Here is an 11,509-nt window from a genome sequence, read left to right on the forward strand (position 1 = left end):
CGGTCAGCGCTCCCCCGGGGCAGTTTTAACCGAGCCGGGAGTCGGCCGTCCCTGCGCGCCCGCAGCCCCTTGCGGTGAGGCAGAAGGCGAACTGGCCCCGGGGTGTGCAAGGCTGGGGAGCTGGCGAGGGGAACGCTTGGCTGAGCGAGGTCCGGGGCGGGGTCCCACGGCCATCGCAGCGCGGTGTGCAAGGGAACTGTGTGTGTGCTTGCCCTCTTCGATTTTACTTAGAGCTGGTGTAGTCCTGCCCCGTTGCTGGGAGAGTTGTCTGGTTTCCGTACGAGGAGAACGGTCTCGCATCCTTTCTGCAGTTTTATCTTTAGGGTGGTCTGACAGTGTCAACAGCGCACACCGCAGGCTTTGCATTTGAGGGGGTTCTGGGAAGTCAGGGGCGAGGAGATCACGCACGTCTTTCTGAGCTGTAAATACCTCTCTACTGGTTCCCCGCATAGCTTTACTTGGGCACAAGAGAAATGCCTCTGGGACAAAATGAGGTAGGTAGTAATTTCCCTGGTCTGAATAAGTTAAGGCTTGCCTTGAAGGCTTTGAATTTCATTAATGACATCCTGAATGTGAATTGTTGCTCTTTGTTTGCCTTCCTATATGGGTTACAAGCAGTGGATTCTCGTAAAACTTTATAGTTGTCCCAAAGAACTTGTGGTGATGAGGACTGTTTCCTCTAACCTATGAGACTGGTTTCTATGCCGACTATATCCTAAATGTCCCCAAAATTTCGGTTACTCTTCAACTTCAGCTGCCATCCTGTCTGGCAGTAATTGAATTATACTTATCATCTAAGATGGGCTGTATGAGGTTAATCAGAATCCTTGGGCTATAGTAGGTATAATCTTGCAACCTTTTCTATTTGAAAGCACAAGGACAAATTGAGAACTAAACTTGTTTTCCTCTGTGTAGCAAAGTTATGTTTCTTAGCCATTGGATAATTTTCTGAGTCCTCAGGCTTGTTGTAGACACACTTTCTCTGATGCAAATCGTGGCCTTATTAAGGAAGAAAAATTAGTGAGTCATAAAGGCTGTCAGAAATCCATGTAGGCGCTCATGCTGGTCTTCCCGTACAGCAACATCTTCAGGTTGCGGTTTTCCTACCCCAAGCTGGATGGTTCTTCTAATTTTTTTTTTTTTTTTAATACTACCTCTCTGCATGTTTTTTGTTTAATCAAGACTTCAGACTGCAAAATGTTGATAACATTGGTCATGAAGTTCAGGAGGCAAAACTGAATTTGACTATGAGATCGCATGCATAACAGGAATTTTAATAGCAATATGTGGTACATATATTTAGTGGGAGATACTAAAAATACCAAATGTGATGTCTTTTTGTGTTTGTAAAGCTTGTCATGTTCCTTGACCGTAGCTGGTTACAATGACAACTTCAGGGGGTGTAGAGAAATGAAATGGATGGATGGCTTGCTTGACTCCTCTGTGTGTGTGTTTTGTAGAGAGATACATAGGCATGCTGGAATTGTCTTACAGTGGTGCAAATAAATGAAATTGGAGTTGTCGGAGAGATACGACACTTGGGACTTAATATAATCAATACATAAACCACAGAAAAGAAAACTAGGAGCCCTAGATCTCTTGTGTGCCCTGGGGAGAGTGATCTCTCTTTGGCCTCTGTCCACATCAGGGGTAGAGGTGGTGGTTCTGCTGGGACTCTGGAGAGCTGAAGTGAGACATGTTCTGAGGATTTTGGAGCACAAAGACACTAATTTATATTTTAAAAATGTGATTTTTTTTTTTTTTTTTTTTTTAATCACTAATTGCTCTTCTTTATGTGATGTAGCTTAGGGCCAGAAACAAAACTTTACCTCAGATTACTGTGACTGAAGCGTGATGAGACTCCAGGAATTGCAGAGTCCAATCCTAACGCAGTTTATTTTACAAAAGAAAAAAACTGTTGTGGTTCAAAGCTGTTCTCATATAGCAAACTGGAACAGTCTCTACATTAAATCTCCCACCAGAGGGAGCCTGGATAATTTCATCAAGGCATTAGAAATTGGTAGAACTTTTTTCTTCCCTTTCATCTCTTGGAGACTTCTGATTATCACTTTACTGCCCAAAGTGAGCCAGAACTTCCTAATGTTGGTATAAGAAGTCTGTTCACTAATGTGACATTTCAATGATATTACGAACTGCTAAAATGTGAGGGTGCGGGGGTGTAGTGTTACGAATGCTCTCCTACCTGAAAACCAGTAAAAACTTCTTAACTGTGTGTAGTTTTGTACATTTCTTAGGTTTCTTTCCTGTAGCTCTCTGCAAATTGCCCATCAAGAGATCTACTCCGGATATATGTGTTTGCTTGCATTTACTAAATGAATTACTGTGTTATGAGCAGTACTGTGGTGCTGTAAAAGCAGATGTGGTGATGTTCCTTCTGCCCTTGCTGGTGCAGGGTGGATCAATGTTAATTTTGTCTGTGTGAGAAAATGGCTATTTTTCTTGTGACTGTGATTTATAAAGGAATACAGTTGAACTTTCAAGGATGAAAACCACAGGATAGATGCTAAAATGAGGAACATCTCTCATTTGTCTGTCTTGTCCATTTTTTACCATTTGCCTTAGAGCTGCTTTGCAATGGAAAAACTCTCCTTTTTTTTACAGCCATTACAGAAAGAGATGTTTCTGGAAATAAAGTCTTTCTCTCAAGGACAAGCCTAAACCCTTTTTTATTGTAAATGTTGAATAGATTTTTATGGTGGAAACAGTTACATTCCCTTTCCCTCTGTCCTCCCCTCGGTGTACATACGAAATACAGGGAATGCATAAAAAGGGAAAACATGTTCAGCATGAGCTTAGATCATCCTTAGATCTTTTCAGATCTGAATTTCTAAATACATAGTTCATGACAGTTCCAGGCTAAATGGCTTAAGAACAAGGTTATGGCCATTATTCCCTCCCACCTGCCCATTTCCAAGCAGTTCTGGTATCCCAGACTCTTTAGGAATTTGTCTGAGCCAGATCTCAGGAAGGCAACACTTGGACAGATACCCATTACAGCAAATGCAGGCAAAATCCAAACGTTTGGGAAATTGGATTGCATGTGCTTGGTAACACTTTGCATGAGCTTAGCCAGGACAAAAAGTCATTGGTACAAAGCATGTTTGGATCTATGGCATCTGATAATGGTGAAGGCCTCAGCCTATTGTATTGTGTTGGCTGCTGTAGTTTGTGTGCTTGACAGGAAATCTGGGTCCCTTCACTTGGCTCATCTTTGGTCTGTCCCAAAGCCTGAGGTCAGGCCAGAACTGAAACACTAAAAGCAAGAACAAGGCGTGACTGGAGATGAGAGTTATTTCTACTGAAAACCTGCTGCCTTGAGAAGGAAGGTGGAGAGTGAGAAGAGTAATCACTGGGACAAACATAGTAGAGACTAGAAAGGATGGTAATAAACAGCCATGTTTGCAAAATCACTTCTTTCTTAGGCTGTAATCAGTCCAATGTCCCAATTTGCCTGAACCCATTGGCCATGATTTGCCAACAGCTCACCTGTCTACAATGGGAGTAGTTTATCCTTCTGTCATCTGAGGGTACTGAATGTTTTAATGTTTACAGCTGATGTAGGTGGGTGTTTGCATGGTGCTTAAGGTAGTAAGCTGTTCAGATTACTTTTTCAAGAACACTTACATACCAGCTGTGGAAGGAAAGCAGTTTGAGCAGAGTTCAGGAAGTGACAGCATTAAGCTTGCTCCTCCAAAGTTGATCTCTGTCTTGATGTACAGTCATTAGCTGGATTATTAGATACTCCTGTCTTGTTTGGCATGCAGAATAAATGGTGCTCAATTCATGATCAGCTTTTCAGGGTTTTGTTTTCTTGCTGAATGTGGGGCTTAGGCATTACTTAATGTACACACTAGCCAAGCTCTCATGAGAGCAGAGTTACTTAGGACTACAGTATATGCACGTTACTGAGTCTGCAGTGCAAACCTGCCTGGTTAGGTGCCTTATTTTCTCCTTGATCCCAGTCTTTCGTGCATGATGTATCTTCACAGTAAGCCTACTGCTCAGTGCTTGCTTTGTGCTCAAAATGTCTGTAGTATTTTTTTTTTTAAGGCTATATTTGAATCTGACATATGTAGTGCTCCTGGTAGCATCTTTTGACTACATATGTAGGTCATTTTCTGAGCAGAGGAAACAAGATTGTACACAGAATTAGGCAGGAGTGAAAAGCGCTGGCATATGGTCATGGCTCCCCTGGTGGGGTTGGCTTTTACTGACAGTGAGGTTCAATACCAAATGACAAAAATAACTAAATTTATCCAAAGGACTTGCATCATGTAGTACAAACTCTGTGTTACTACTCTGAAGTAGTTAAATAAAGGTCCACCTTATCATCTGGAATACCAGATATGCTGTGTAAATACTAGAAAATAACTGGTATGACATGTTGCCTATGAAATATGAGGATGTGTGTGCTGGGTTTTATATATATATATATTCATATTTTTTTTCTGAATATGATTGAGCTTTTTCAGGTGATGTGTATTTTTATCTTGGAAAACCAGATTAATCTTCTCATCCTCCCTCGACAACCTGATATGGGAAGCTCTAAAGCTAAAGTCTGGTTTTATAACTGAATGTCCAGCAGGTTTTTTTAAAGGAGTTTACACCTCCGTACGTTCTGGAGTCACCTTCAACCCCCAAATATGCTGTGCTGCTTCTGACAGATGCTTGTAATTTTCAGTCCAGAGGTTCATAGGTTATTTTTTCCTCTGGAGACAGTGGTTTGTTCATATAAGCTGGCAGTAGGGATGGAGGGGGATGGAGAGACAAATTTCTGGGTTGTTGCAATTGACTCTTACGCTGTCACTGCCCAGAGATGGTCACCCAAGCTTCCAGGATCTGAAGCTACTGACATTACTGTGTGTGCTCAGGATTGGGTCTCTGTATTTTAAGAGCTTAATCTGTTCTTGTGCAAAAGCTTCTGCAAGGATACATTAGCTTCTGACTGGAGACGAAATCTTTCAGGGTACGAGGATTACTTTAAGATGAAAAGCTGTATATTTTGGAGTCCACTAATTTAGTGTGCCTTGGACAGCATACACAGTGCTATGCTCAGTTCACTGTCACATCAACAAGCACTGCCTCCCTTTTTGTTTTGTCTGATGGTACAATACAAAAATTGGCAATTTGCTCATGAATGTTGTTACCTTATATTTAGTGACCATTTCAGAATAAAGTATTAGGTACACAGAATTCTATCTAAGAGAATTTTTGGATTTTTGATTCTTCTGGAAACTCTTTAAAGTCACAAGGGAGGTGTTTTGGCCTTCTTGTTATTGTTTTTATTTAACTTTAAAAAGAAATTAATTCTCATAGTTCATAAAACTTGAAATTTTTTTTCTATCTTCAAAGCATGGGAATTTTTCTAAAATAATTTTCCCTGTACTTGGTCAAACTGTTTTATCAAAACACAATTCCTGTCAGATTTTAAGTATCTTTGTTTATTTTGGAAAAAAATAAAAAGCATCAATTTCATAGGTGACATAAAACTGAAATTATGGTCTTCTTACTCCTGATAAAAAGGCAACTTGAAGGAAGCTTGCAGTGTGTTCCTAAGTGCAGAAGTCCTGAAAATTGATGTTTTCTACTCAAGGTGGTTGGGCTCAAAGTGAACAACTGTGGCTGTGCTACATGCTGGCACCACAGAGGTATAACGGGCCTGATGGATAGCTTTGTTTGCAAAATTGTTTTATGGGTCTTCACTGGTGGGTTTTCACAACTGACTGGTACAATCAGTGTTTCTGGTGTGAAGTTTGTGAGGAGCCTGAGTCTGCATTGAGCTGCTGGAAGCCTGAAACCAGTGACTGATGAAAATCAGGAGAGCAGAGTTTTACCTTTGGGCTTTTTATTTGCAATGATTATGCCTGTGAACAAGTATCAAGAGAAGCAGTTGTTAATTCTGTTGCAGAGATCTTGTGTAACACGGCTCTGGATGAGTGTGTTGTCATCTAATTACTTCAGCTAAACTCTCCGTAAGTCTTTTGATGCAACTTGAGTGCAAACTCTTCTAAAATACATTTTGTGCATGATAATTGTAGAAATGAAGGTTTAAAATCACACATTTCTGTTCTTTCAGTTTCTGATCTTCCTCTGATTCGTTGTCAGATTTAGACTGGTTTCATAAAGGATTTATTCAAAGCAAATGCATGTTCTGAAGGGGATTTTTTCATAGGTGGTTTCTTATTTTGGCTGTTTATATACCCATTCACTGAATTTAGGTTTCTTAGCTCAGACAGTCTGTCCCTTCTTTCTTCACAAGTCTCTTCCAGATGTGCTGCTGACATGGATAAAATGCCACACTGTGACCCCAGAGCCCCCCACACACCTAGCTGGCTGTGGATGGGCCACAGCACGCTTTCAGCCATGGGGTTGGCCAATGTGTTCCCAGTCCCTCCTAGGTTTGGTCTCTTATTTGGCTAAATAGCAAGGGTGTCTGCCTCTTCTGCAACTGGGTACAGACTTCCTTTTGTGTTCCTCCCCTTCAAACAGCAGATTCTTGTTTGAAGTCCCCATATGTGCCCTAGGGATTGCACCTGGCTTGACTTTCCTTGGAGTTCTGCCATCATTTTGTGTGGCTATCTGCTAGTGAGCTCAGACACTGAAGTAGTTGTGTAAATTAAAAAAAAAAAAAAAAAAAGAGGTGTATGTTTATTGATAAATGCAACTGTTTGCGTTTACCTTGGGCTTGTACTGTAGTTGTCACTCCGGGATCTTTCCCCCCTTCCTCTGGAGATGGATTTTTAGGTGTGTGTATTCAGGAGCTGTCAACCCAACTTCTCTGCCTGAACTTTTTTTCCACCCCCCTCCTTGATTTTTCCAGTGTAATTCAGCAAAGGAGGAGATACCTCTGGAGGAGGTTTGTACTCTGTGGCTAATCTGAAAGACTTCTTGGCTCTCATTAGAGCTGATGTTTTCCAGGACCACCTGGTGCTGACCTTGAGGCTCATCCTTTGTGAGTGTTTTACAGCAACAAGCATATTTTTTCCTACTCCTGAGTGACAAGACAATTTCAAGGCAAAACAATTTTCCAGGCAGTGTGGAGAACCCTAGTGATACCTGATGCTTTTAGCAGATGGGCTGACAGGCACTGCAAGGCTGAACAGTCTTCAGGGAGGCAATTGCTTCAGGCCTCAATTCTAGAACTTTTCAACACTGAGTATTTGGGAAGGTCTGAGTTCCACAGGTCTCATCTCAATTGGTAGCATTGAGGAGCTCTCTAATCTAATGGACAGCCAGCCAAGCACATACAGCTGCATGCTCAGTTGTCTCTGAGGCAGGAGTGAAGTGGTTGTCAATCTCCAGATGATAGACACAAAACCAGGAGATGCCAGAATTGGTGGAGAACCTGCTATGTAAACAAAAATGTGTATCTAAAATTAGAGTCACCTTGCCATCACCCTTATTTTCACAGTCTAGACAAAATTAAATAGCTCTAGAAACTTGTATCATAAGTGGGAGTCCTATGGCAAGAGTTTTCAAGCCTGTTCTCAGAAATGGGAGTTTCTGCAGGCTAACCTGCAGAAACAAGAAGTAGCAGCGCTTTTGTTTCCCTTTTCATTTGTTTAGGAGCCTCATGTACATGGTTTTCTCCACTATTGCTTCCCATGGAAGGGAAGCAAAACCAGTAATTGTGGTTTTAATGTGTCTATGCACATAATCACTTTGGAAAAAGATTGTTTTCCAGCAGCTGAAAGTATTAGGTATGTGTTTGTGTTTTGCTGCCTTTCTCTGGAAATACAGGGGAATGTATTCTAGTTGGAAAGAGCAAAAGAACCTGCCTGGGGTTACACAGGTTGTCTTGCCCATGCTGTGGGGTGTGTGGCCTTGTAAATAGGGAATGTGTTATGGTGAGCTCTGCTCTGAGAAACATCTACTGAATTGATTGCTGGCATGTGCCAATGGAAGGTTTTTAATTTCTGTTTGCTCGTAAGAAATTCTCTCCTGTTCCTTCTCCTAAATATTCCGTGCTAGAACAACATGGAAACCCTACAAAGACTTGACCAATCTCCCTTTCATGGTAACACTGGATAGTTCTCTAGGTATGTTTTTGTAGTTTTAGTACTTCTACTCTTGGTTCACCAGATAAGAACTTTGAAATTAGGCCTACTTGAAGGCACCAATAATTGGAACTTTAATCCATCTTGAACTCACCACATCCCTAATAAATGGGTGGATGTTGAAGTTTTGCATTGGGTTGGTTGTTCTTGCCTGACCGTCTTCTTTCCTTTAAGTTGACAGTTATAAAAACATGGTGACCTTAGTGTCATTAAGTAACTTCATGTTGTTAGGACTGATATGTTGCTGTCAGAGTAGTGCCATCATTCATAAGCCATCAATTGCATTTTTTCTAATAGAAAAGAAAAGTTAGGTATTGGTAGCATTTGAAAACTATCTTCTCTGAGCTGTCTCCTGCAGTTCATCAGATCTTGCTTTTGCATGTCTCTCATTTCCAAGGGTGAGAGATGACCAGATCTAGAAGTACTCCTCCTTTTTCCTGGTGCAGTATCAGAGCAGAACTGCTGTACCCAGAGGAGCAGGAAGGGAGAAGGAGCACTAGTGCTATCCTGTTCTCATGCCTTGTGGTGCAGTTTAGCCTCCAAAACAAGACCAGACCAGCTGGTGGAAATTGGCAGTTCCTGTTTGCATCCCTCTGATTTCCTTCCTTAAATTACCATTGATTCTTGTTCAAAGCCCGGTAGTACCTGTAATGGTACTACAATACTTGGTAGTTATCAGTGATTCTGTGGGTTTTTAACTAATATTATGAAAATTCAAACAGTATGACCCATTAGGTTTTACAGCTCTAGTCTTGGAGGAACTTGCAGTACTTAACCTGGAGAAAATAGAGTTGTTGATTTAGCTCACAGAAATGAACAGGCAGTCAGGATTCAATAATTTCTTTAAAAAAGAGTCAGATGATCTTGATGCTGAAGACAGCTAACTTCTGAGCATGTTGCAATTTTTTCTCATGCTGTTGTAGCATAGGTTTCACATTCCAGCTGTAAAAATTGTAAACATTCCAATTGTAAAAATTATCAGGAGTTATGAAAGGAAAAAAAGAAGCTACTATCTCAAGGGTGCCTGTAGAAATTTGGAAGCAAAACCTCTTTATTGAAGCTAATAAATGTACTTAATAAAGCACTTACAAGATTTTTATAGGAAAAGTGGTAGATAACTAAATAAATTATGATGAAAGCCATGACAAGAAGTCCGGAGCAACTTCAGCAATCTAGAAAGATAGCAGAAGCACAGAGCCTACATGAGGTGTTATAGAGATGGAATATTTTTGCTTCCTGTTTGAACATCTAACTGGAGTGCAGTTGGGAACAGGGAGAGCTGGGAACCTAAATTCTTGTATAGCTGATGGAGGATGGTATATCAGAATCCCAAAGTCAGAGGACTCAAGTCAGAGCTAGTACTCCTTTGGAATCTACTTGTTCAACAGATGATAGTAGGAAAGAAATACTCCTCCTTATGGCATTTTTTATGTGCCTAAGGTTCAGGTCAGTGTGCTTTGTTTGCTGTCCTAGTTGTATGAGGACCTGCTCTGCCTATTCAAAACTTTTGAACTTACTGTTCTGCTTGTAGCTGCCTACCTAGGACGCTTTATTTATGATGTTAAGGAGATAAAAATCATAGGGACCCACCACTAAGTACTTGCTCTCTGATTTGGTTAGTTGATTTTTTTAGAATTGTTGGTTGGAGCTCTGATGGAGAGTGTGGACAGTCTAACATCTGATGAAGGCAGTGTGGTAATGTATGAAACAGGCTGTGCTGAGTATGGAGGAAGTAGTGGTTAAGTCCAAAGCTGTGTGTACTTTAAGCATGCACTTCAGCAGATGTTTGCATACAAGTGACCTTTTTTGTTTGTTCACAGGTCCTTGATTATTGGACTGTTGAGGTCAGTAGTAGCTATGTCAGCACAGGAATGGGGAATCTGCCTGAGGGAAAAGGTAAGTCTGGTTTTATTTGCTATGGAGTTCAGCTAACTCTTTTGCCTGGTAGAACTCCTGCTTCTGCATTAATCATAGGTGCTGCTGACCTCACCAGTCCAATTCACCTTGGAACAACTTGGTATGAATGAAATCCAAAGCCACCTGGGCAATTTTAGGATCCTGAAGATAGAGGTGGAAAAGGCTAAATGTTATACATAGGCATTCATGATGTTTTAGCCCAAAAATTCAATCACCGTGAGAATATTTTGAGCTAGTACTTGGGTCTGGTTTTGTGCTGTATGTTGTGCTTGGGTAGGAGGAGAAATAAAGCACAGATCCTTCCTCTTGTAATGATTGACTGTCATGTTCTTGGAAAAAATCATTGGTGATATAGCAGAAATGTGGGCACACATTGAGTAGAGCATTACACAAATAATGTTAACTTCCTTTTTAGTGAGTGGGAATGTACTTTACTAAATCTTTTACAATTTGGATGAGAAGATATGATTTATCATAAAATCTAACATTGGGTAGGGCACAATTGTTGTTTGCACCTGTGTGCTCTATGTGATTTTGTCTGTGCATCTTAGCGCCCTGCAGGCTTAGGGCTTCTCCTGACCCCAGTCTGCAGGTTTACTAGCTGAGCTACACAAAATATTATCATGTTCAACAGCCTGAGTGCTTCTGAAAAAGCTGGAGTTTCATGGCATATTTTTTTAGGTCGTGCTTTGTTGTTTTACCTTCTGTTGTGTCTCTGATGGAGACTTTAGAACAAGAAGAGATACTGTTTGTGTTTTGGCTTTGATTCTGCCTACTCTGTCCCCACCTACTCCTTCCCTTCCTTCAAAAGCTGTCTTGTATCAGTCTGCAGGCCTCTCGCTGATTCAAAGTTAATTGCTTTGCCTGACACCCAAGTACTATCTGGGCTATTAATCATTATCCTCTTAGATGTGGAGTGTCTCCTTGCACAGGAAGAAACAGTACTCTGAGCTTGTTATGCAGGAGTGTGGAGAAGGCTTTTCCTCATAGCTCAAGACCAGCAGTCCTGTAATACCAGTTGGATCTTTAGCAAGATCTGAGCCACCTGTTTAGAACAGTTGTGTTTAATCTATTCAGAAGCTAATTCTCAGTAATTCACCCTGTAGTGGTGAAACTTCTAAGGCACTGTGTGCATGTTTTCTGGTGTTCCTTATCTAGCATCTTAGCATGTTTCTGGCTGACTTAATTGAGCCTCTGCTTATGGTTGATCCCTGAGTATGGATTTGTGTGTGTGACTGTTTTGGATGGGTTGCTGAGGCATAAATCTCTATGGCAGTGTGCTGGTTGGACGAGGACAAGCCTGGGCTGCCTGTTAGCCTGCTGTCTAAAGCTTTGGTATTCATTCTGCTTTTCTTCCTGGAGACTCATCTGGCTGGCATACATGGAATGAAACTGTGCTTGTGTGATGGGGACTTCTTATGAGCTACTTTGCTGCAGTCAAACTAGTCAGTGTTTCAGTTTTTCTAGCTGCAATGGCTTCTTACCCCCAAGTTTCCCTAGGGAATTTAATTTAA

The 11,509-nt window shown here is 41.2% G+C and overlaps 1 protein-coding gene across 2 annotated transcripts in view; it reads left to right on the forward strand.

Moving 5' to 3' along the window:
• The first annotated feature begins 407 nt into the window (after positions 1-407).
• The window catches only part of SLC2A13 (solute carrier family 2 member 13), a 142,992-nt gene continuing 131,890 nt past the window's right edge, over positions 408-11,509 (forward strand). Inside the window, exon 1 of one of the 2 annotated variants that reach the window (XM_017745967.1) lies at positions 408-494. Coding sequence is in view for 1 of the 2 variants with exons in the window: in XM_017745966.1 (XP_017601455.1) it covers positions 9,950-9,974 (25 nt within the window). In the remaining variant the exon portion in view is untranslated. Of the gene's footprint in view, positions 495-9,934; positions 9,975-11,509 lie in introns of those variants that run through there. The other variant, XM_017745966.1, reaches the window with a different exon arrangement.

This window comes from Corvus brachyrhynchos, unplaced genomic scaffold (genome assembly GCF_000691975.1).
Source record: "Corvus brachyrhynchos isolate BGI_N302 unplaced genomic scaffold, ASM69197v1 scaffold239, whole genome shotgun sequence".
NCBI classification, from domain to species: domain Eukaryota; kingdom Metazoa; phylum Chordata; class Aves; order Passeriformes; family Corvidae; genus Corvus; species Corvus brachyrhynchos.